Source organism: Salvelinus sp. IW2-2015, linkage group LG27, assembly GCF_002910315.2.
Source record: "Salvelinus sp. IW2-2015 linkage group LG27, ASM291031v2, whole genome shotgun sequence".
In the NCBI taxonomy this organism is placed as follows: domain Eukaryota; kingdom Metazoa; phylum Chordata; class Actinopteri; order Salmoniformes; family Salmonidae; genus Salvelinus; species Salvelinus sp. IW2-2015.
Genome location: NC_036867.1, coordinates 5336182 through 5362382, shown reverse-complemented (window position 1 = coordinate 5362382; position 26201 = coordinate 5336182). Strand labels below are relative to the sequence as shown.

Here is a 26201-nt window from a genome sequence, read left to right as displayed (position 1 = left end):
TTTCTCTCCAGACCTGAACCTGCCCTTAACCAAAACAAAAAACATCCTATGGCGTTTGCATAGCATCGAAACAGCCCCGTGATATGCAACTTTTCAGGGAAGCTAGAAACCAATATACACAGGCAGTTAGAAAAGCCAAGGCTAGCTTTTTCCAGAAAATTTGCTTCCTGCAACACAAACTCAAAAAAGTTCTGGGACATTGTAAAGTCCATGGAGAATAAGACACCTCCTCCCAGCTGCCACCTGCACTGAGGTTAGGAAACACTGTCGCCACCGATAAATCTCGCACTATAATTGAATTTCATAAGCATTTTTCTATGGCTGGCATGCTTTCCACCTGGCTACCCCTACCCCGGTCAACAGCACTGCACCCCCAAGCAACTCGCCCAAGCCTCCATTTCTTCCTTCTCCAAATCCTTTTTTTTTTGCATACACACTGAGGTGAACATATTCTGAATTGTCAGCCATTTTGAAATCACCCTCTCTGTCTTGTCTTCCCAGTTTGCCCCAGAGATCAATGTGGGAGATGGACTTGGCATGGACCTGAAGCTCTCCAACCAGGTGTACAACTCCCTCAAGCAGCACTGCTACTCCGAGCAGCGTCGCAGTGCACGGCTGCATGAGAAGAAGGAGCACTCCACTGCTGTGAGTTTATACAAATAGTAGTGCTGAGCGATTTACAGAAACGTCAGTTTATTTACGTTTTTTAAACAACAAATTGACTGATGTAGGTTAAATTACTAGAATTTGATTACGTTTGTGTTTTTTCTGAGCTCAATGTGCACGTTGCACAGTTTCTCTAGAGATAACTGACTTTTTATTTTTTTATTTWTTATTGTATATATATTTTTTACCTTTATTTAACTAGGCAATTCAGTTAAGAACAAATTCTTATTTACAATGACGGCCTAGGAACAGTGGGTTAACTGCCTTGTTCAGGGGCAGAACGACACATTTTTACCTTGTCAGCTCAGGGATTCGATCTAGCAACCTTTCGGTTACTGGCCCAACACTCTAAGCACTAGGCTACCTGCCGCCCCTAAGGCTTTAATGGGGAGTTGTATTTTCCAACTGGCCAATATTCTACATAGATTAGTGCATAAAATGTGGTAATTAACTACAAAGACCATAATCCATTGCTCATCTACTTGTCCGCTCTGTTTCTTTCATGCCTGCTACGGACGAGTCAGAATGTGCAATSGTGAGGGGATATAGAGAGCAGCTGTTGCTTCGCGAGGTATCTCTACCTAAAAATACATGAGTGATTGATAGTTGGTCTTCAGCAGTCCATAAAAGTATGCCTTATTTGCTTTGAAGAACTACAAAATAGTGATTTTGTCAGACAGCATAGACAGCAGCTCTATAAAGATGAGATGATGACTTGGAATAAAATAATAGTCAAGAAAAACAAATTTAATATACACTACTTTCATAAAATATTTAAGTATTTTTGGGGGGTATCTGTACTTTWCTATTTATATTTTTGACTTATTTTACTTCGCTACATTCCTATAGAAAATAATGTACTTTTTACTCCATACATTTTCTCTGACACCCAAAAGTACTCATTACATTTTGAATGCTAAGCAGGACAGGAAAATGGTCCAATTCACACACTTATCAAGAGAACATCCCCGGTCATCCCTACTGCCTCTGATCTGGCGGACTCACTGCACACACATGCTTCGTTTGTAAATTATATCTGAGTGTTGGAGAGTGCCCCTGGCTATCTGTAAATAATTTTAAAAAATACAAGAATTGTGCTGTCTGGTTTGCTTAATATAAGGAATTTGAAATGATTTATACTTTTACGTTTGATACTTAAGTAGATTTAAAACCAAATACTTTTAGACTTTTACTCAAGTAGTATTTTATTGTGTGACTTTCACTTTTACTTGAGCCATTTTCTATTAAGGTATGTTTACTTTTACTCAAGAATGACAATTGGGTACTTTTTTCCACCACTGTAAATGAGTGATAAGCAGTCATGGGCTGTCACTACCATCATGGCACTTTTATTAATTKTTTTATTCTGTGTTACTGTATTCAAGCAAAATAATTTAAACCGTAATTAAAAACGTGATTGTGAAAAAATAATCAAACAAAACCGACCTCAAAAAGGACTAATCGCTCAGCACTAACAAGTAGCAAAATTCACCACTATAGAAGTCTTTGAATTTCAAAATAACACTGTGCTAAGACTTATACAATCAGATCTGTATTATTTTAATAGACTTTCATGCTTTCCTAATTCTCTCCTCCTGATCCTCATGATTCTTMGTTTTTTTCCCCTTCGTTTTTTCTCCCCTTGTCTCTCTAAGGAACAAGCAGTGGACCCAAGGACCCGTCTGCTCATGTACAAAATGGTGAAYGCAGGCATTCTGGAGAACATCAACGGCTGCATCAGCACTGGAAAGGAGTCTGTGGTGTTCCACGCAAATGGGGGAAGGTGAGGATGTCATCGTGACAAGTTGTCGCAAGAACCCACACCTTGAATTGGCTGACCCAAGGTTGATTGACCCTAAAGGTGTTGTTACCTGCGTGAAGATGAGTCAGATCTGAATAGAAATTTCCCCAACTGTGTTTGCCTAAGGTTATGGCATGACATTTACATTGTGATGACAATCATTGACATAGATTCTATAGCAGTAGCCTTATTTGCCATTTGTCATTAGCCATAGTTGTATTAAAATAAATATTAAACTGTGTTACATGTTTTGGTACAGAGCTACTTCCTTAAATGTCTGTTAATTAAGTTTGTTTCTAACTGTTTCAATACTGTTGCGTGTGTGTTTCTCTCCTAGCATGGAGAAGAATGCTGTCCCAGATGAATGTGTGCTCAAGGTCTTCAAGACCACACTCAATGAGTTCAAGAACCGTGACAAGTACATCAAGGATGACTACCGCTTCATAGACCGCTTCAGCAAGCTGAACCCCCGCACGATCATCCGCCTGTGGGCTGAGAAGGAGATGCACAACCTGGCTCGGTGGGTGGTGGYGATGTCACCTACACTGAGTGTACAAAACATTATGAACACCTTCTCTTTCCATGAGACTGACCAGGTGAAAGCTATGATTCCTTATTGATGTCACTTCAACCAGTGTAGATGAAGGGGGGAGACAGGTTAAAGAATGATTTTTAAACCTTGAGACATGGCTTGTGAATGTGTGCCATTCAGAGGGTGAATGGGCAAGACAAAATATTTAAGTGCCTTTCAACCGGGTATGGTAGTAGGTGCCAGGCGCACCGGTTTGTGTCAAGAACTGCAACGCTGTTGGATTTTTTTATCAAGAAAGTTCCACCACCCAAAGGACATCCAGCCAACTTGACACAACTGGCATTGGAGTCAACATGGGCCAGCATCCCTGTGGAAAGCTTTCGGTACCTTGTAGAGTCTGACGAATTAAGGATGTTCTGAGGGCAAAGTGGTGGGGGTGCGCAACTCAATATTAGGAAGGTGTCCTTAATGTTTTGTACACTCTGTACATGGACCAACACCAATTCACCTGCTTTTTATCTAAACTCAATTCAAATAACTTTTTCATGTTTTTTTTATATCAAATTATTCACAGTAAATTGCCTATAGCCATAAAAAAAAATTTTTTTATTCCAATGCTCCAACTGTGTATGGCTCATGGTCTCTCTTTTCCCCCCTAYACTCCATCAGTATGAAGAAAGCTGGCATCCCATGCCCCGAGGTGGTGGTTCTGAAGAAGCACATCCTTGTGATGTCGTTCATCGGCAAGGACCATGTGCCGGCTCCCAAACTGAAGGAGGCCATGTTGGGCTCTGGGGACATGAAGAGGGCCTATTACCAAGTGGTTCATGTAAGTGCAGCTTTACCACTATGCACTTTAACATAGACGTGGTTCTATTGGTATATAGTTGCATACGTTTTACTAATATGCCTGGTTGTAAGTGCTAGTTCCATAGCGAGTTACCCGGATCATTATTCTGGATTACTTTGACCCTTGGATGTCTCTGTCCTTGCAGATGATGCAACAGTTGTATCAGGAGTGTAACCTCGTCCACGCTGACCTGAGTGAATACAACATGCTGTGGCATGAGGGCAAGGTACGCTATTCATCCTTTTCGTCTTAACCTTTTTTTTTTTATCCAGGTGGGTCAATCTACTTATTTTTACACTGGAAATTCAGGCATGAGATTGTACCTTGAGTGATGTAATAATCTTGTCTTTTGAAGGTTTGGCTGATTGACGTGAGTCAGTCCATCGAGCCCAATCACCCTCACAGCCATGAGTTCCTGTTCAGGGACTGCAGGAATGTGGCTACAGTAAGTTAGCTCACAGTTATCCAAGTACTGTAGGTTTAAATTGGCTGTTATTATGTACATCTCACAGTAAATACTGACTAAAGTCCTGATTTGCTGTCACAACAATTGACAATCCATTTGAATGGATAATATATTTAGCTGCCACTCCTCAAAACATGCAATGAATGTTGGTGGAAAATGAGCGAAAGTGGAAACCAATATGTAAACTATTCTTAGACCAGCTTTGTATCAGTGACAAGCTGTTSGTTTTAATACCAATATATTGTTTTTTTATTTCTTCAACGCAGTTCTTCCAGAAGGGCGGTGTGTCTGAGGCCATGAACATGTACGAGCTCTTCAACGTCGTGTCTGGGCTGCAGCTCAGTGGTGACAGCGAGGCAGAGTTCCTTGCCCAGGTCAGAAAACATGAGGCATTTATTTCTCTGGTGAAGATGTATGTAGTTGCATTGAATTTACAGAAATGCATTTTTCAGGCAGTTTTAAAGTGGGCTCACATGTTATCTAGTCCCACACCGCATCAAAATCTATCATGTACTAAAGTGCCTTTTTGCGGTAGGGATGTTTATACTGGAATTTGACCCTAATCCATCAAATGAAATTGTATAAAGCGCCATAAATGCATTCGTCACAGTGCTTACCAGAAACCTGGGATTAAAATAGTAATTTTCATACAAAGTTGTCGTTTTCTAGATCGAGGCACTGGAGAAGATGAATGAGGACCACGTGCAGAGAAGGGGCAAGAAAATGTACACCTTCAGCGACGGAGGACCTCCCCTATTACACGACGAGGATGATTAACAATGAGATATTAGACACCATGAATAGCTGCATGGAACCTGTTTGGGTGATTGTTTGAGAGAATGGGTCGAGTAAACCCCCCATGGTCTCACAGTGAGGTATGCAAGAGGTCGAAAGGTCGCTGCATCCCAAGATGGTGTCATTGGCTTCAGTGGGCTAAAAAGGCTCCCAACCACCTCCATGAAATGTCAACATCTCATTCCATTACTACGGCTGTAGATGGAATGGATGGGGACATCTGAGGGGGTACGTGAGACAATGCCTCTACATGCACACACAATTGCTTTTTAAATGAGAGAGTATTAGTAACCAGCATTCATGACATTATGAACAAGTTATCTTCTCAAGTAAACTGAGCTCGAATGAAAAGAGTTTTGCATTATGTTCTGAATGGAACAAATTGTCATCCAACATTTTGATGAAGAGCCATAAGTATCAGTGAATATTTTAATCATGAAAAGGTGCTGTCGTGACTGAAGACAGAATGAGTTGTTTGTAATTGTCTCCAAGATGCATTGAGGTCCGTTCTTACAATGGAGCTGTCATGTTTGTGTACTCTGTAATTTCAATATTATGGTGGAAATAAATGGTAAAAATAAGTTATGCATTGTCATTCATTTTGCTTCGCTCTGGACAAATGGAGCAGAARCTGCTGGAAGACACCAAACCACACCTACACTAGCAAATATAAAACAAAAGATGTATAACAAGCAACCTTTGTGTAACTACAACGTATCTTAGTCAGGCAGTCCAACTTGTAAAATGTTTTAATGCCTCCAGAAACTACCCGTACCTTTTTGGAGCGTTTGATTTCAAAGTTTGACGATGGGATTTATATTTTGAAAGGGACATTTACTATGGTAGGCGATTCGCGTGATTTACATGATTTTCAACCGGAACTTACCCTAGAGAGGTTCTTGGACCTTTGTTTCGCTAATTAGCAAGCACAGCCACTAAATCAAAATGACGATGTAAACATTTRTGAAAACAAAAATATGATTTTTGATCTTTAGGGTTATGCCCAAGTAACAGTCGATTAAGGTTCGTTTTTATATCACATTTTAAGATGATCAGTTGTAGAAATAGGCGGGGTTTATGACTGTCTAGTGACGAACCTATCTTTCGTACAAATCAGTTCTGAAATCGTTATACAGCACAAACACTGACAACTACAAGACATCATAGCATAACTGAAAGTTCACAATGAGTGAGGAACACTACCTCGAACTTTGTGAAAACCCTGTGCAATTTGAAAATGCGTCAAGCGTCAACAATGTGTTTTTCGACGAAGCGAATAAACAGGTACAGTAGCCTAGGCTAGCTAACGTTAGTTGGCTAGTGGCTTTGGGACACATCGGGAGTCCGTATGACTAGTCCAACCAATACACACTCCCGATGTGTCCAAACGCTAGCTAGCTAGCAGGATTATGCTCGTGACACCACACTGATATAGATAGCTACATGCTTTTAGTTAGCTCGTTTATAGCTAGCTAAATACATAATCYGTGAACTTTTACTTTTAAGACATTTACATTTCCTTTCATTCATCAAGAACAGATATCTAACTAGATGAGGATGGCTGTCAACCGTGAAGAAGGTGTAGCCATACAGTATGACTACTTTAATATGGTCGGTGAAGTTGGTTTTATATTCACACATTCGGACATTCAACAGACATTCGCCAAAAGCTATTTAAAATAGTAAAAATCAATAACTAATTCATTCATTGTCACATACAACTATATATGGTTTCTTCTATAAACGTCTAGCATACTTTTACAACCTTTGTTTTGAATAAAAGTTCCAGTTTTGATTTGATGGAAATACATAAAATCTTTAAAATGCAATTTAAAGYTGTATAAATCAATAACTAATTCACTGTTTGTCACAGAAACATCRAACTATGATTTATTCTATAAATGTCTAGCATACCTTTGTACAACCTTTGTTTTGACTAAATATTACAGTTTTGAKTTGATATAAATACGTCATCTATAATATGCCATTTAAAGCGGTATAAATCAATAACTAATTCAGTGATTGTCGCAGAAAAAAGTGAAAATAWGCATTTATTTACAATAGCTTTAAAGAAATGTTACTTTCAAGTGCAATTTGTTCTATATCAAGTTAGACAATATTTACATAAAGTTGTACAATGTTTACAATCTTAAATTGTATGCTAAATCAATGTTTGCATTTTTAGTGCAACAGTTCCACATTTTAAAGTAGTTACAAGGCACAACTGTCATTTATTTATACGTCTAATTTAACAGGACATTTCTAAGTGACCCCAAACTTTGAACGGTAGTGTACGTATATACTGTATATATGTATTGAAAGATACCAGAGGGTGGATAACAAAAAAAGCACTAATATAAGAAGTGGACTGTACATGTTTTGTTTTTGGGCTAAATGTATACATTATGATTTGTCTCTGAACTGTATGTGAACCCCTCTGCAATCTACTGGCACTAACCATTAAAAACTAGGACCTCGACCAGGCTGTCCCTATGCTATTTGCTCTCTTTCTCTCTTAAACTGCTAGCACAAAGCCTAAGTGAAAATTAGTTTTTTCACCGAAAACAATATCAGACTGGCCCAAATCAGCTCTTCATAATTCAGCAGGGAGGTGTGCAACTACCACACATTATATCCATTATACCAGTGGAGAAACTAAGTCACCTACATAGGTATTACCATATCCCTTTCAATTCACATTCCTTGCAGAAAGAACTATTTGCAAACCTTTTAAAATGTCCAGAAAGACAGTGGTCTTAGAAGGGTATTTATACATTAAAATACACATTTTATGTGAATGGATGTGGAATTCTGCCAGGGTTTTAATGTCCTAGTTTTATATWTTTTTCTTTACCTCCAACTCTATATATCCAAATGAGCCTATGAGGACCTTGGGGATCAGATGTACCATCATACCCATTGATCAAACGTATAACCAATACACCAATGTGTATGTGACAAATAMAATTTGATTTGATTTGATTTATAACAGACAGACACTGCTCAAAAGCACTCAGTTGCCACTTTATTAGGTTCACCACCCTATTCACGAAAATAAATTGCTCCTACATACACCAAGTCCCGTGGTCTTGGCTTGCTAGACACTAAAGCATGCAGAGAAGTATTCAGGTATTCTGTTACTGTTTGTTTGAACTTTAGAATGTGCAAAATGACAGCACAGTCTGTGATGGTCTTTTGTAACTCAACACTTTTGCAACACTTTTTTAACTTTTGCAACTCCAACTGGACTTAAAAACTTGACAGTCTATCTCCTTYCCCAGTTTCATCAACAGTTCYGAATTAACGCTGTTCCAAATGTAAAAGGGTTTGTACCTAATAAAGTGACCACTGTATCTATAGACTTTCCAGAATGTGTTCTGGGAATACCCGGGGTATTAAACATTTGGCTGTAAATGTTGAACAGTTGAATCTATTACCTCAGGAGATGGTACCCTTCAGCTTGTCTGGGGATGACAAAGAAGGACTTCAACAAAGCCAAAATATAAAATGATTGGAAGGGGCCTCTTGGCTGTTAAATTAGACGCATAAATAAATTACTGTTGTGCCTTGTAACTACTTTAAAATGTGGAACTGTTACACCAAAAATGCAAACATTGATTGGGCATACAATTTAAGATTGTAAACATTGTACAACTTTATGTAAACATTGTCTAACTTTATATAGAATAAATTGCACTTGAAATGAACATTTCTTTAAAGTTATTGCAAATAAATGCATATTTTCACTTTTTCTGCGACACTCACTGAATTAGTTATTGATTTCTTCATCTTTACATGGCATTTTATAGATGTTATGTATTTCTATCAAGTCAAAACTGGAATTTTTCTCAAAACAAAGGTTGTAAAAGTACACTAGACATGTACAGAATAAATCATACCTAGTTTGATGTTTCTGTGACAAACRGTGAATTAGTTATTGATTTATACAGCTTTAAATTGCATTTTATAGATTTTATGTATTTCTATCAAATCAAAACTGGAATTTATATTCAAAACAGAGGTTGTAAAAGTATGCATGACATTTATAGAATAAATCATATCTAGTTTGATGATTCTGTGACAAGGTGAATTAGTTATTGAGTTTTACATTTGTAAATGGCTTTTGGCGAATGTCTGTTGAATGTCCGAATGTGTGAATATAAAACCAACTTTACCTCGGTAGGTAAAGGAGGTAGACAAATTGGTTAGCTATAGTATATAGTCAACATTAACAAATGTTTCTCCACTGGCAATACATTTACCAGACTAGACAAGGAGTAACCCTCAATTTTATGCTTCAGTAACCCTCATTTTATTGCTACCCTATCTAAATGTAATATTTACCTCCCAAATCCTTTTATATATTGAGCTTTCTCTGTTTACCCTTTTTGCCCATYCAGGTGTTTGCAGTACGATCAGGGGGTGCCACTGGGGTTGTGGTTAAAGGACCAGATGACAAAAACTCAGTTGCCTTCAGGTAACAACATTGCACGTAACTTGTGATGATGAATATTGTAAGATCAGTGATGATGATCTCATGAAAGTATTTMTTTTCTTCACAGAATGGATGACAAAGGAGAGGTGAAGTGCATTAAGTTTTCGATCGGAAATAAGATTTTGGCTGTCCAGAGAACACCAAAATCTGTGGTAAGCATTACATAAATCATTCTCGACTCAATGTAGGTAGCCTACCTCTAAGTTATTCCAACATTGTGTTTCCATGCTGATGGCCTGACYGAAAGCCTCTGTTTTATTTTAGGATTTCATAAGCTTCATACCGGATTATCCACATTTGGAATGCTCCCAGGAATGTAAGGTATGCAAGCATATCCAGTGTCAAATGTTTCAAGTTAAAAATAGCTGTAATTTCTACATAGGTGCAACTAAGCATGAGTCAAATCTTCTATAGTTCTGGTTTTGATATTCAAATGTTTTGATTGGCAGATGAAGAATGCCAGTATTTTGGGCTTCTGTTGGACCAACTGGAATGAAATCGTTTTCATCACTGACCAGGGAATTGAGTTCTACCAGGTAACTACACTGAGTGTACAACACATTAGGAACACCTGTCTAATATTGAGTTGCCCYCCTCCCCCTTTTGCCCTCAGAACAGCCTCAATTTGTCAGGGCATGGACTCCTTCGTCGTTGGCTGGATGACTTTTGGGTGGTGGACCATTCTTGATACACACGGGAAACTGTTGAGCGTGAAAAACCCAGCAGTGTGGCATTTCTTGACACACTTAAACCGGTTCGCCTTAAATCTTTTGTCTTGCCCATTCATCCTCTTAATGGCACACATACACAATCCATGTCTCAAGGCTTAAAAATTCTCCTCCCCTTCATCTACAGTGATTGAAGTGGATTTAACAAGTGACATAAGTAAGGGATCATAGCTTTCACCTGGTCAATCTATGTCATGGAAAAAGCAGGTGTTCCTAATGTTTGAAACGCTCAGTGTATATTTTASGACTCCTATTTCTTGTGATAAGGGAGTAATAAGCTAGTTGTTTTGTGGTTTAGGAATGCACTGTGTCCTAGATTATTGTAACACAAACGGTTGAATTGAACTTGTATTGTTCTTTTCTATACTAAAACATTGTCACATGAAGCTTATGTGACTCGGTCAACTCAATCCAAACTACAACCACTAGAGGTCTCAATTWAACTGACTGTGCTATGAATTTGGCAGATTTTGCCCTACTGCGATGTGTAAGGTCAAATTGTACCTGGAAAAAGCATGTATATATGGATGTCTACTAGGCTCCAAATGCRTTCTAGAAAAATGTCTTCTTGTGCCAGTTTTTCCGACATTAGACAGATGATGAAGTGTATGTCAAGGAGATGCCCGCTGTGTTTAGGTGCTTCCTGACAAACGCAGCCTGAAGCTGCTGAAGAGTCAGAGTGTCAATGTGAACTGGTACATGTACTGTCCTGAGACTGCAGTCATCCTGCTCTCTACCACCGCCCAGGGAAACGTRCTGCAGCCGTTTGCCTTCAAAGTAAGTGGTCACAACTGAGATAATAAATGTTTCAGACATGTCCACAACCGGATACAGTAAGACACATATATTCCACCAAAGCTCATGTTCATGTTTGAGAAAGCATTAGCAGCCGCAAGTTGCTGAAAATCTATTMATCAAACATTTGATAGGTTAGTGTTTCATTTGATTTGATTAAAGTGGTTGTCCAAGCTCACTGTCGTTATCTTGTTTTTGATGGTGTTRACTTACCCGTTGTTGTTTGTACCTGCAGRGTGGGACCATGTCTAAAATGCCCAAGTTTGAGATTGAGCTTCCAGTGGTTCCCAAGCCAGCCAAGCTCAATCTGACAGAGAGGGACATTGCTGTGGCCACCATGTAAGTTTGCATCTGTGTTTGAATTGAAATGTCATAGTTTGGCTCGATATTCAAGTAACATTTTCAAACAACTTTTGGCAGTATAAAAAGCTAAGTGARTTGTTCACTTTGTTTCTAATGGTAGATACGGTCAGCTGTATGTAATGTATCTGAAGCATCACTCCAGAACTACTGACAGTCCCTGTGCTGAGGTGGTCCTCTATCAGCTACCCAGGTAAATCTTACATTTCATACAGCATATTCCTAATGGGCATTGCTCTAAACATGCTGAAATTCATACTACTAATATGCAGAGTTGCTAGAGACATTAATTCAACCACCTTGAAATTAAATATGTATGGTGTTATTTATGAATAGGGAATACCTGAAGGGATAAAGTGACATATTATGTCAGTCACTGTCCTGACCAAYGGTTTATATATACACTAGATTGCTGATAGGGGGYGCTGTGTTGAAGCCACCGTGACTCCATTTTGGCACTCCCCCACCATTGTAAACAATATTTTGGAAGCTATAGAAATGCATTTATTAATGTCTACATTCGTTTTTGACACGCTTATTATATTACAGACAACTTAATGGGGAGTAGGAACTGTCCTCCATTGGAATGAATAGAATTCTACAGTATTTCAATTAAATGTTTGAAGGACCCCCCCCAAAAAATGTAGGAAAATGTTTTTAGATATTTTTTTGTATGTTTAAATCAAATCAAGTTTATTTTATATAGGCCCCTTTCGTCATAGCTAATATCTCGAGTGCTGTACAGAACCAGCCTAAAACCCCAAACAGCAAGCAATGCAGTGTGTAGGAGCACCGGTGCTAGGAAAAACTCCCTAGAAAGGCCAAAACCTAGGAAGAAACCTAGAGAGGAACCAGGCGTATGAGGGGTGGCCAGTCCTCTTCTGGCTGTGCCGGGTGGAGATTATAACAGAACATGGCCAAGATGTTCAAAATGTTCATAAGTGACAAGCATGGTCAAATAATAATCATGAATAAATGTCAGTTGGCTTTTCATAGCCGATCATTAAGAGTTGAAAACAGCAGGTCTGGGACAGGTAGGGGTTCCATAACCGCAGGCAGAACAGTTGAAACTGGAATAGCAGCAAGGCCAGGTGGACTGGGGACAGCAAGGAGTCATCATGCCCGGTAGCTCACAATCTAATTTAAAAGTATGCATTAAGGTGTCTGTAATATAATAAACATGTCAAAAACAAATGTAGACAATACATGTATTTCTATAGCTTCCAAAATATTGTTTACAATGGTGGGGGAGTGCCAAGATGGAGTCACGGTGGCTTCAACACGGCGCCCCTGGCCAATATGGCCGACCGGTGGCATCAAAGCTTCTCAATGGTCAWTACATAGCATCAGAAATCCAGGGTTTATATAAGTCATTGGTCCTGACTAACAGCATGTTGTTCCCAGGGAGGGATCCTGTAAGAAGACCAACGTGTTAAAACTCAACACCACAGGGAAGTTTGCCCTCAACGTGGTGGATAACCTGGTTGTTGTGCATCATCAGAGCTCTCAGGTGAGTTTCTTTTGGCAGAAATTGAGAGCTCGTGACTATAAGATTCTATCTGCAAAAAGATGATCCTGAAATAATTGGTTTTAAAGATCTTAACCCTCATTGGTTTGAATGGTGTCAGCAATTTTAATCTTGTATTCTTTTGAATTTAACAACATGAATTGGGGTATTTAGACTACTATATAGGTAGAGAACATTAAACAGAACAATGCTACTGTACGTCAATAACTACAGTTTGACAAAAATTCAGAAAGAACCTTATAGTCCCAAGTTCGCGGCAGCCTCGAAGTTAGACAAAAAAATACTACTATCATGTTGTTCCATATCCAATGTCCAAACACGTTCAGTCCTGAATRATGTAGATAATGTCTTCTGTTTCAGACCTCCATCATATTTGACATCAAGCTGCGGGAGCCTGACTGTGCTCTTAACGTCCATCAGCCTGTGTTGCCTGGTCGCTCCATCCACCCCTACAGGATTCCCCTAACAGGTATAGGCTACATGGATTGACTACTGTATGTGGCCATGCCGGTCCTTACCGACTGTCTGTCTGACTGGCTGACTGAGTTTATATTTGTCTCTTTGCCTGTGTTGTCTGCCTGTCCCTCCAGTTGTCTCTCTCTGTCTGTTGTTTTATTTTTTCGGGCCCCCATGTGTCATACTGTGTGAGACATTACAGAACTTTCAGAAGTTCACTCCCGTCTGTCACTTTTGAAAACAGTTTTTTTCCTCTCCATGCGCTCCCTTATGTCCCATGTCTCTTAAACCCATGACAGAAACGAACTTCACGTCTCCCTGTCTCCATAGGTCCTGCTGCTGTGCCCACCCAGCCTCCRGTGCCTTGTGAGCTCTGTATCCTTTATGAAACGCCAGTAGCTAGATGAGCTACGACGACACTTGTGTCAATGGAATGGTATCAATGATAATTGGGACGGATAGTATGGAGATGGTAAGTGGTGGTATTACTATGCTTCCCTTGACCTTCAGACTCCTCATCTTGGAGCGTCTTTCAACCCGATATCATCATCAGTGCAAGCGAAGGTGAGTCAGAAGAACATCTACACATCTAACCATAGACGACTATGTCCTGGCAAACTATTTGGGTTAATTTGAACCAGAAAAAAACACTTGTAGGCCTCCCCAGTGGCGCAGCGGGTTTAAGGGTTYGGCCGGGGGGGCTTTACTTGGCTCATCGCGCCCTAGCGACTCCTTGTGGCGGGCCGGGCGCCTGCAGGCTGACAACGGTAGTCAGTTGAACGGTGTTTCCTCCGACACATTGGTGCAGCTGGCTTCCGGATTAAGCTGCGGGTTTTAAGGAGCGAGGTTTGGCGGGTCATGTTTTGGAGGACGCATGACTCAACCTTCGCCTCTCCCGAGCCCTTTGGGGAGTTGCGGCGATGAGACAAGATCGTAATTGGATTGCAATTGGATATCACAAAATTGGGGTGAAAAAGGGGGTAAAATACTAAAGAAAAAAGAAACAACCACTAGTCCTTAACCCCTATTCACTGTAGATCTGATAGGAACAGATAGGTATACAGTAACCACTGTGGTAGGAGAGCCACCTCGTTCTCTGGTAGACTATGTAGAATGGTTGCCATATTGCTTGCGCCTATCCAAACTTCTCAGATCTACAGTTGGTTGTTTCCGGGTGGGACTCAGGTTCTCTCCTGTGCTGTGTGTTCCCCTTTTGCTTCAGGGTATCTGTGGTATCTGCAGGTGAAGCTGCCGCTGACCGTCAACCTCCTGCAGGACAAGGGCAAGCTGATGGACTTCCTCCTGCGCAGACGAGACTGCAAGATGGTAATCTTGTCCGTGTGCGCACAAAGTAAGACTACCTCGTGAAACATAGGGGAGACTGTTAGTTTCTGAAGCAAGCACACTAATAAAACAAGAAGTCGAGTTTGTTCATGATTAGAGAACCCCTAAACCATAGTGCCCGTAGATAGCGTTCACGCACTGTGTTTCAGTGCTCAACGGGGGAGATAAGGGGGGCTTACCAGTGGTGGCCACAGTGTTCGACAAACTCAACCAAGTTTACAAAGAGTACTTGGAGGCAGAGCAGACCTACACTGTGGTGAGTACAGTCTATGAAAACACTGCATAACGAAAGCCACGCTGTTTCTAGCACAGCTGTCTTGACTGCTAGTAAGGCATGATCAGAGTGTGTATGCATGTGGCTAAATGGATGTACTTCAATGATATTACTTATATTATTATAAATGCACAGAAAAGYTAATTGTGTTAGTTCACTTAAGTCATTTGAAAATCAAGGGACACAGTGAAAATATATWTAGAACAGTAGTGATATCTCACTATTAGATATGTCTCAACAATGTTGATCTCGTAACTTGAATAACACAAAGGATGTAGATGTTATAATCAGCTGAACAGATTAGAGTTTTCTCATCCGTGTTACGGCGGATCAGTAGCTCACACACTGTCTGTTTCAGTGACATGACCTTTGTTCTTTCCTGTTGATCTCTTCCAGGCTACGGAGTCTGGTCCCAGCCGAGGCAGCGCTGCTCGGGAGAGGCCCGTCCGGACGCAGGCGGTTATCGACCAGTCAGACATGTACACCCACGTCCTGTCCTCCTTCTCTGAGAAAAAGGTGACAGCGGCAAAGCACATATTTCAATGGCTGGCTTATAATTAAAATGATAATAATCTCAATTACCTGTAAGATGACTGAACATTATATTGTTTCACCCCTCTAACAGGACACGTGTCACAAGTTTATCATTGCTGTGCTGATGGAGTACATTCGCTCACTCAACCAGGTCCAGATCACCGTGCAGGTACTCCTTTGCAGAAAAGCAGATATGTCTTTTGTGGAGGCTCTATCAGAACCTATTTTGTTCTTTTATGAGTTATGGTGAGATGCCACCGTTTCATGTTGTAACATGATGCCAGTGCTACATTAGTATACTTTATGTTCCTGTAGATCCTACATATTTATTGGTCCATATTGCCCTGGAGATAATATTGAAATATTAAGGCACTCTGTTTCCGGAGGCGAAAGGAACACACACCTGTTTAGGCGAGGTACTGGCTAGCGGAGTAGAGCACTTCAAAAAGAAAAAGAGAGCTGCACACTCTAGKAGCTCAGATGCAACAATTGAATAACCTAATAACCATTCTCTGTTTCCCCCCCAGCATTACCTGTATGAGCTGGTCATTAAGATGTTGGTTCAGCACAACCTCTTCTACATGCTCCATCAGTTCCTCCAGTACCACGTCCTCAGCGACTCCAAGCCACTGGTGAATCAGCAATTACTACATACAGCTCAACTATTTCATGGTAGTTTGGTGCTATAGTCATCAATAGCTTTKGGGTATTCAGTGGAGTAATACAACGTTTGGGACAAAGGGCTAGCAAGCTATTCACTGAAGACGCAATGCTTCAGAATAGACCTGGGTCAAATACATGTCAAATACTTTTTTTTAAAGCTTGAGCTACGGTTCATATGGTTTTCCTGGTACATTGGAAACAATAGTAAAGCCCTTTGACATATGTATTTGACCCAGGTCTTTCACAATTCATTCTTACATGGTGTTTAATCCAATATAATGMGTGGGAAACTCTTCCCCCATCTACTCCTCCTGTGATCCCATTTCTCACCGGATRACTTTGTTTGAAGGATAAAAGGCATGCTGTTGCTCTAATAGTGGTTGATTATTTACTCTCTCTCTCTCTTGTTTYATTGTTTGAGCTGACCTTGGATCAGTTCTACAGTAAGATCTTTATTTTGATTGGTCATGGAATTACCATGTGCATCACTATTCTCTCTAAGGCCTGTTTGCTGCTGTCTCTAGAAAGCACATACCCCCCTGCACACCAGCTCTCCCTGGATATGTTGAAGGTAGGATCCCTTACTTATGCACGCCCTCAAACACACACACACACACACTCAAACACTCCCTCAAAAAACAAACACACACACTGTTCAAACAGCTATCGAATATCACACATGACATCCAAAGTCCTTTGGAGAGTTTAATGTTTTTTCAGAGAATTCCATTTGAAAGTTCCATTAGTTGTATTGGTACAGCTAATTATAGCAAATAAGGAACCTTCAAGTGAACAAACTCCATTCATGGCTGAGTTATAACAATACATCTAGTTTGGTTTGTTTGAGTCAGCACAGTGATGGTTTCCCATGTGACGTTCTGATCTACAATATGTGTGTGTAACATACTGACCTATAACATCATACATCGATGTGTAACATGCTGATCTATAACATCATACATCTATGTGTAACATGCTGATCTATAACATCATACATCTATGTGTAACATGCTGATCTATAACATCATACATCTATGTGTGTGTGTGACAGAGACTGTCCACAGCCAATGATGAGATCGTGGAGGTGCTCCTGTCCAGACATCAAGTGCTGGGTGCACTGCGCTTCATCCGCAGCGTGGGTGGCCACGACAACATCTCCGCCCGCAAGTTCCTGGACGCGGCACGCCAGACGGCCGACCAGATGCTCTTCTACACCATCTTCCGGTTCTTCGAGCAGAGGAACCTGCGTCTGAGAGGCAGCTCCAGCTTCAATCCAGGTGATGTGACACCACTACACTAGGCTTGCAGCTCAATTGGCCCCCTATTCCCTATGTAGTGCACTACTTTTCACCTTGGCCCACATAGCAGAACACTTCATCTAGAACCACATTGTCTTCAGCCAGATGGCTTGACTTATACACACCGATAGGTTGAATAAATTGTGTAGGAGTGACGCCAGACTATGTATTTTTATGGCTTTGGTCTGACTAAATCCTTTGTAATGACCGTAGAAATAATTCTCACATGGAGTCTATTCTGTGGTAGAAATGTTGGTAATGCCGTTGTGTTCAATAATGAATGAGTGCCCTCCCTCTGTGTGATTTATATTAGATWGCCTTGACCCAAATAATAACTCTGCTAAGCCAGGAACAACAGGCATATGCTGAAACTGTTGCTTTTCTATTCATGTGGATGCATCTGATTGTTCCCAAGCATAAAATTCTTACCACAATTGCATGGCTTCTTTGAACATGTGTGAATGGGCGAGTATCAGTGATTGTGAACCTTTATCCTATAGGTTTCAGGTTTAATAGACACCCACATTATCAACGTAAACTGCAATTCAAGAGGATGACAAACAGCGTAGCATATACCTGTCTAAATACTGTATACAATTTTAAGAAATGTATAAATTAATAAGGACACAATGGGTACTAATGGTAAAAACACAATCAACGTGTTTGCAGTGGGGTAATAAATAAACTTGGGAATAAATGACTAATTAATACATGAATAGCTAATAAATGAATGAGTMTCCACCTAGCTGCCACTGGCATGTATTGAATGACCTTTGCCCTAATACTCTGTTTTGATTGGCCAATAGGTGAGCACTGTGAGGAGCATGTGGTATACTTCAAGCAAGTTTTCGGGGARCAGGCACTCATGAAGCAAGTAACAGTTTGAGTCGAGACATATTTTATGTTATCCCACAGTCCATTAACTTATTGTAAATAATTGTTCAAATCATGCTAATAAAATAATTTGTACATATTCTAACAATCAATGGTGTGTGACATGTCATGCTTGTGCGTTAGTCCGCTTGACAAGACATCCTTYTGACTAACCCTGGGTCATGCTCATTAGGGCATTCGATAGAAAATGTTTTGCAATGGTAAACGAAAAGRARCATTTCTTATTGGACAAGTCAAGGTAGTCCTTCTGCCTAATGAACACAAACCTGGCTTATGGTTTGAAAAACATAATTATGATGGTGTCTGCTTCTATTGCCGACGGAAAACATGAAATAATTAAATTATACGTAGATTTTACTTTTTAGGAAATTCCAATGGCATTCCTTTATTTTAAGCATTGTAGCGTCTAGGACATAGCATTACAGTGGAATGCTGTACTTTTGTATGTGTGAAGTGCACAATTAAAATTGATCTCCTAAACACCAAATACTAGTAGATACAGTATACAAACACAGGAAGAACGTCATGGTAACGTGTCAAACACTGTTGGCTCAGAGAGCTTGCAGTTGTCTCACAATTACCAACTGCTTAAATTGAGTTGAATTACCGACTATTTTCTACTTGCATTACTGACTTCTAACCCCTCTGTAATAACATAGACAATCATAAAAACAGTGCTTGAGCCACCTCTGTTATCGGCTAGAAAAAAGCTGAGAGATGGGCCTGGATAAATGTAACCACTCTCAAATTCATAGACAGACCAATGGATACAAGGACTGACCATGATATTTAAAAGTATAGTTTTAACCATGTTTTGAGGCTATACAGTGTTTGTTTACATGTATACCGCTTATAAACATTGGAATAAAAAGCTAATTTGGGGTTCTGATGTGGTACGACAGTTGAACTAAACTCATGAGTTATATTCTTCAAGAGTTATATAAGTTATATTCTTCAAGAATCAATGGGTATGTCATTCATTTATAAGTAAAACAAATTGATGTAGCAACTAAGGCTGTGTTTACACAGGCAACCCAATTCTGATAAATATATTTTAACTAAACAAATCAGCTCTAAAAAAGATATTTTAGTTGTATTTTCCTTCTTTTAAACCGCATTTACGTGGTATCTAAATGGTAGTTACAGTCTTGTCTCATCGCTGCAACTCCCGTACAGACGAGAGAGAGGCGAAGGTCGAGAGACCTGCGTCCTCCGAAACACAACCCAACCAAGCCGCACTGCTTCTTGACACAATGTCCACTTAACCCGGAAGCCAGCCACACCAATGTGGCGGAGGAAACACCGTACACCTGGTGACCGCATCAGCGTGGACTGCGCCCGGCCTGCCACAGGAGTCGCTAGTACGCGAWGGAACAAGGACATCCCTGCCGGCCAAACCCTCCCCTAACCCGGACGATGCTGGGCCAATTGTGCTCCGCCCCATGGGTCTTGCGGTTGCKGCCAGCTGCGACAGAGCCTGGACTCAAACCCAGAATCTCTAGTGGCACAGCTAGCACTGTGATGCAGTGTCTTAGACCACTGTGCCACCCGGGAGTCCTGAAAAAGATCTGATGTGATTGGTCAAAAGACCAATTAGTGGCAAAAAAATATCAGAATTGGGCTGCCTGTGTAAACGCAGCCTATGAATTCTAGGTTTAACAAAAGGACTGGAGTCACAATGAAGGGATTTTCAGGGAATGCTCATTTATGTACAAGTAGCTAACTTTTTCTTAAGACTGCTGATTTCTGGGGAACTACATCTGAATTGGTATTGTACACTCATAAATTAATTCACATGTGGATGTTCAACTCAAGGATAGAGACAAAGACAGGTTGTTAAAACAATCTCCATTGTAAAAAATGTTTTGTTAGACAAGTAGAAACTTCAAACAATCTGACGTATCTGCTGTTAGCAAGAGCTAAGAGTCCACGTGACACTGTTCACGCTCCTATCCTCAAATCTCGAAATGTTTATCTACACTATATATACAAAAGTATGTGGACACCCCTTCAAATTAGTGGATTCGGCTATTTCAGCCACACCCGTTGCTGACAGGTATATAAAATTGAGCACATAGCCCTGCAATCTCCATAGACAAACATTGGGAGTAGAATGGCCTTACTGAAGAGCTTAGTGACTTTCAACGTGGCACGGTCATAGGATGCCACCTTTCCAACAAGTAAGTCCGTCAAATTTYTGCCATGCTGAGCTGCCCCGGTCAACTGTAAGTGCTGTTATTGTGAAGTGGAAATGTCTAGGAGCAACATCAGCTCAGCCGTGAAGTGGTAGGCCACACAAGCTCATAGAAYGGACCGCCGAGTGCTGAAGCGCGTAGCGCGTAAAAATCGTTGGTCCTCAGTTGCAACACTCACTGCCGAGTTCCAAACTGCCTCTGGAAGCAATGTCAGCACAATAACTGTTTGTCGGGAGCTGGGTTTCGATGGSCGAGTACCCGCACACAAGCCTAAGATCACCATGCACAATGCCAACCATCGGCTGGAGTGGTGTAAAGCTCACCGCCATTGGACTCTGGAGCAGTGGAAACGTGTTCTCAGGAGTGATGAATCACGCTTCACCATCTGGCAGTCCGACGGACAAATCTGGATTTGGCGGATACCAGGAGAACGCTACCTGCTCGAATGCATAGTGCCAACTGTAAAGTTTGGTGGAGGAGGATTAATGGTCTGGGGCTGTTTTTCATGGTTCGGGCTAGGACCCGTAGTTCCAATTGAAGGGAAATCTTAACGCTACAGCATACAATGACATTCTAGATGATTCTSTGCTTCCAACTTTGTGGCAACAGTTTGGGCAAGGCCATTTCCTGTTTCAGCATGACAATGCCCCTGTGCACAGGCCTACTCGCCCAACATCAGTGCCCGACCTCACTAATGCTCTTGTGGCTGAATGGAAGCAAGTCCCCGCAGCAATATATTAATACCCATGATTTTGGAATGAGATGTTCGACGAGCAGGTGTCCACATACTTATGGTCATGCAGTGTTTATCTAAAACAAGTGTCATTTACAATTCCCTTATCCAAACGGATTACTCATTTACCTAGCTCTTATCAAGTTGTAAACAATAATGCATGGCTAATGCTGTTATTTCTATCTGAAAAAACTTAAGTAGATGCTTTTTCTCCATGGAACCGGCAGGTTCGCTTAACCAGGGGTTGCCAAACTTTTTCACTCAGGCCCCCTTCCAGCATTGGGGAACATCTGCATCCCCCCCTGCGTGCGCGCCACGTCTATTTCTATGGGCACAAGCACTGTTCATGACAAACTGCTCACTCCCCTCTTGTTGGCCGAAATAAAATGTAAGGTTTAACTTACCTGCAATTCTACACATTTTGTCATGCCTAATGTATATTCATGTGATTTAAGTGACTCAAACATTACAACAAAATCTATGAGCTAAAAAACCTAGCTATAAAAATAAAGAATTGCACACTCTATATATAAACTCCCAGTAATTTATTGGGTAAACCACCAACGTTTCGGCATCACTCTGCCTTCTTCAGGGTGACCCTAGTGTTTTACCCAATAAGTTACTGGGAGTTCATATATATAAACTCAGTTTTTATAGCTTACAGTTTATTCGCCCTTAGTCTGCACCTCATGCTTTTTCTTAGACTAAAAAACCTAGCTAAAAACTTGAGCTGACATGGTCTAGTTGATCTGGACATTTGACGTTAGTTATAGTTATAAATAGCTCTCAAGGTATGCAATGACTGACGAGCTAAACTGATGCTTTACTACCCAATTTTGAAATTGCACCTTGTGCATTCTACTATTATAACATTCAAGAGTAAGTTGAAAGCCAGACTTAGTAAAAAAAAAAAAAAGTAAAAAAAAAAATCATATTTGTATTTATATAGTTGTTTTTTTTCAYGCCGTATTCTGAACTTGACTTAATTCCACCATCTTTACACGCTAGGAAACCATGAATGGGGGGAGGGGTTTGAGGTGGGGGCATTCATTCAAGGTCAGAATACGGCACACCGCCACACCTTCATTTAATCGTTCTCCACCCATAGAGTTCTTTTATAGTGTCTATTTGTGCTCTTCCAGTTTTCAATCCTTATTTCAATTATTAATACTAGCAAGAGTTAAGACTTACAGACCAGTTTTCTTTCTAAGATAAAGAGTGAGACCCGAATACGTCGMCATTATTTACCGTCATTGTGTAGATCAATGCACGCCTAACACAATCTGTACATTTGTGTGTCGTTTTTTGAAAATACTTTGAATTGACCCTCTTAGTTACCAGTAGCTCTCGGTACCCAAAATCGTTTGAGTCTTGGTATTTAAGTGTGTACAACAGTGAAAAGCTCTAATAAACTGTGTCCACAATACAATGTAAGCATAAGGTCCGTCAGTATCTCAGTTCACTCCACATACACATTTCTTGGCAAGACAAATAAAAAAACAACCGTTTCACACGCTCGACTCGAACTGAACAAACAACAGTGTACAAATAAGTTACTTGCGTGACATAATTGTATTGTCACGGCTTTGGCTCATTCTTCTGATTGGAAAGTCACCCAAACTCACCTGTGGATGGTTGCTTCATGGATTTGAAATAGAGTACACATTTCCCAGGAGCATCAGTTCATGACAGACGCCATCTTGGTTTCGGCTGACTTACGTCCAAGGACGATGCAAAAAGCCTATTCACTCCATAAATAAAGGGTCAACCACACTACTGTAATCTCTCCAAAACCCTTCYCTGATGTCCCACATCTGTCTCCATCCAAGTTCCTTTGGGTCCCATAGTCCCTCACTGTACCTGTGTTCTGTGGGAGGAAACCCCTAGCGTACAGGGGCGTGTACAGCAGCGCTCAACCCGAGGTACTCCAGGTTCTCTGCTGCAGGCAGGAAGTGACTACTGGTGGGTGTGGCCTGAGKCAGGAAGTCCTCCTGGTAGTCTGGGTTGTCCATGCGCTCGCAGACGGAGCGAGGGAGGGTACWGCGGGCCATGTTGTGGTACTCAGGGATCTCCAGCACGCACGGCAGGAAGTTGAAGAACTTGACGTCCGGGTCGTACCCAGAGGAGGGCCTACTAGCCCAGGCTGGCTCAGTGGGGTCCTCATAGCTGGGGTTGAAGACGTCAGAGAGCCTGGTGTTCCCGTCCTGGTTCATGTATTCTAGAATACAGACAAAGGTCAAGTAAATACCCAGGCTTACATTACAGAGCGGAGATGGTGAAGTGTTACGCCCTCAATGCATATGTGTTGAACGTTAATTGAATAACTCATCATAGATAACGTTTGTACTGTACCTGGAAGAGCTGGGAAATCTTTCTCTAGAGAACCACCGTGGGTGGGGTCTGTGATGTCYTTCTCTAGAGAACCACCGTGGGTGGGATCTGTGATGTAGCGAAGGATCACACTGTTCTCTCTCATTGGATGGCCATTCTGTGGTGAGACGATTGAGACGTCAAACGTGTGTGTGCATATGTCTGTTTGTGCGTTCGTGCACGTGTGTGTGTGTGTGTGTGCGCGCTCACTTACCCTAGAGTTGTGGTGCTGGGTGGTCTGTCTGGTGGAGAGGTCCTTATAGGGGTGAAGATACTCCTCAGCATCCTCCATGTTCTCTGATGTACTGATCAGGCTACGGTAGAACATAGGTTCCGTGGGACTGGGCAGGTACATGCGATCATCCCCCTGAAATGTACATTTAGAGTAAATTAGATTAAAAGCTTGGTGTTTTATTCTTTCTTAAGTTAAAACATGACACTTCGGTCATAAATGGCTCTCATCAGCAAATTAAGTAGACACACCATCATAGCTTTCAAGACTTTTTATTGCCTATAGCAGTTTCCCAAACTCGGTCCTGCCTCCCCGGGTGCAAGTTTTGTTTTTTTCCTTAGCACTACACAGCTGATTCAAATAACCAATGTATCATCAAGYTTAAATGATTTGAATTAGCTGTGTAGTGCTAGGGCAAAAACCAAAACGTGCACCCAGGGGGGGCCTAACTACAATATGGGTAAATATTTCATTTTGATTGATCCTAAATAGATAAAATCCCATTGAGATCAAACATTTATTTTATTATAGAGATCTTTCCTGTAATGTCCCATCAAAGAAATAAGAGTTGATGCAACCATCTAATAGAATATCTAATTCTGAGGGAGTAAAGTATTCTTAAATGACCTGAATGACCAGATAGCGAGATGGATCCCGGGCCATTTTGGAGAACTCAGAGATKAGCTCCCTGAACCGTGGTCTGCTCTCTGCATCGATCATCCAGCCTGAAGGTAGGTAAGACATAAAACCCCTTGATTGTGTGTGCGCGCGCGTGTGWACACACTGCGGTTGAATGCGTTCAGTTGTGCAAATAACTAGGTATCCCCTTTACATATCTATGCTGCACATGACTCACATTTGACCATGATCATGTAGACGTCTATAGTACAGATGGGGGGCTGTGGCAGGCGCTCTCCTTTCTCCAGGACTCCAGCTATCTCAATGGCCGGGATGCCATCGTAGGGCTTGGACCCAAACGTCATCAGCTCCCACACTGTCACACCTGCATGTCATTACAGAAACACCAACAGTAGAACTAAGAGGTAGACACTTTCGGAAGCTGTAGTTGTTCAGAATTTCAGTTTGACTATTTCCACAAATATTTGTACTGTTTGTCCAGTTGGACTTACCGTAGCTCCACACATCACTCTGATGTGTATAGGTCCAGTGAAGGATGGACTCCAGTGCCATCCACTTTATGGGCACCTACATTAGGAGGGAGGATTATTGGTCAGCCATGGTTATTGGTCAGCCAAGTCCATTGCCCATCCTGTAACAATTCTTTATTGGAAGTTAATTGTGTTCAGCGTTCATTCGTTTTGAGAGAAATGCCCACATTTTCTAGGATTTGCATGACTGTTTGTATAAAAACACTAAATGTGACTACGGCAGTGATGTTAGTTGCTCCAACCTTGCCCCCATCTGCGTGGTACTCCTTCTCGTCTGCGGTGAGCAGCTTGGCCAGTCCAAAATCGGTGATCTTGAGGTGGTGAGGCGTCTTCACCAGAACGTTCCTGGCCGCCAGGTCACGGTGCACCAGGTGATGCTCCTCCAGGTAGTTCATACCCTGCAGACATCCAAAAGACATATGGATGTCAGACACCAACTCCTTGTGACTCAGAGGCTGTCCTGATACGGACACTGTACATACAAATTGGTAGTGGATGAGATGAGGACCCCCTTACAATGTAAAGCACTTTATAATGAGAAAAAGAGTCTATCACTACAATTTGACATTGGTTTATCCAGAGGTAAGCATTTGTACTAATGTTGACACGAACAAGGTCCCTTTCACCAGGCACTTTAATGTAACCTCCCAATACTTAACCTTCCATAGAGGGCTACTTTGAGTGGGACTTAACCGCTTTAGAYGCCTAATTCACCCTTCTCTATAAAACACATCATTATTAGTATCTTTATAGCTACAGCCCCTCCCTGCTTTGATCCTTATCTCCATACAATCAATGAGACAATGTTGCTCTTTGAGACAGCAAGACAAGCCGTGAACAGATAGACCTCTGTGTATTCAATAATTAGCCCTCAGCAGGCTTACTGTACAAATAGACTAAATAATAACCAGAGGCAAGGTCACAACCAAGGCTGGGAAGAGAGCTCCACTCAGGCCAGGGGTTTTGGGGGATGTGTGTGGGGGGATGGGGTTTAAARGGGTAACAAAGAAGTTAAGTGAATAC

General features: G+C 41.2%; 3 protein-coding genes across 8 annotated transcripts in view; 2 read left to right on the top strand and 1 right to left on the bottom strand.

Annotated features, from left to right (window-relative positions):
* LOC111953665 (serine/threonine-protein kinase RIO3) overlaps positions 1-5259 on the top strand; it is a 10366-nt gene extending 5107 nt beyond the window's left edge. For both annotated transcript variants that reach the window (XM_070435609.1, XM_024134645.2), the window contains exons 6-13: positions 502-645; positions 2322-2449; positions 2805-2987; positions 3669-3828; positions 3995-4075; positions 4205-4294; positions 4582-4689; positions 4985-5259. In XM_070435609.1, coding sequence (XP_070291710.1) covers positions 502-645; positions 2322-2449; positions 2805-2987; positions 3669-3828; positions 3995-4075; positions 4205-4294; positions 4582-4689; positions 4985-5092 — 1002 coding nt within the window. In that variant the 3' untranslated portion in view covers positions 5093-5259. The remainder of the gene's footprint in view (positions 1-501; positions 646-2321; positions 2450-2804; positions 2988-3668; positions 3829-3994; positions 4076-4204; positions 4295-4581; positions 4690-4984) is intronic.
* Positions 5260-6183: 924 nt separating this feature from the next.
* On the top strand, positions 6184-18571 carry LOC111953486 (regulator of MON1-CCZ1 complex). Of its 4 annotated transcripts, none has more exons than XM_023972787.2 (20): positions 6185-6394; positions 9511-9587; positions 9673-9757; positions 9870-9926; positions 10055-10141; positions 10970-11110; positions 11364-11467; positions 11592-11681; positions 12893-12998; positions 13377-13485; positions 13803-13847; positions 13983-14036; positions 14695-14823; positions 14966-15072; positions 15487-15606; positions 15716-15793; positions 16152-16296; positions 16812-16858; positions 17339-17564; positions 18392-18571. In XM_023972787.2, exons 1-20 carry the CDS (start codon positions 6296-6298, stop codon positions 18469-18471), a joined length of 1986 nt encoding a protein of 661 aa, XP_023828555.1. In that variant the 5' UTR covers positions 6185-6295; the 3' UTR covers positions 18472-18571. The 4 variants fall into 4 exon arrangements, with proteins under 4 accessions (XP_023828558.1, XP_023828555.1, XP_023828557.1 ...); XM_023972788.2 differs by having other exon boundaries at positions 6186-6394; positions 16152-16256; positions 16790-16858; XM_023972790.2 differs by lacking the exon at positions 18392-18571 and having other exon boundaries at positions 6184-6394; positions 16152-16256; positions 17339-17427.
* Positions 18461-26201, bottom strand: part of LOC111953517 (melanoma receptor tyrosine-protein kinase) — a 50094-nt gene continuing 42353 nt past the window's right edge. The window contains exons 21-28 of one of the 2 annotated variants that reach the window (XR_002875874.3): positions 25421-25576; positions 25140-25215; positions 24866-25012; positions 24637-24734; positions 23992-24144; positions 23760-23895; positions 23033-23625; positions 18461-21732 (exon numbers count right to left, since the gene is read on the bottom strand). Coding sequence is in view for 1 of the 2 variants with exons in the window: in XM_023972858.2 (XP_023828626.1) it covers positions 23291-23625; positions 23760-23895; positions 23992-24144; positions 24637-24734; positions 24866-25012; positions 25140-25215; positions 25421-25576 (1101 nt within the window). In the remaining variant the exon portion in view is untranslated. Of the gene's footprint in view, positions 23626-23759; positions 23896-23991; positions 24145-24636; positions 24735-24865; positions 25013-25139; positions 25216-25420; positions 25577-26201 lie in introns of both variants that reach the window. The other variant, XM_023972858.2, reaches the window with a different exon arrangement.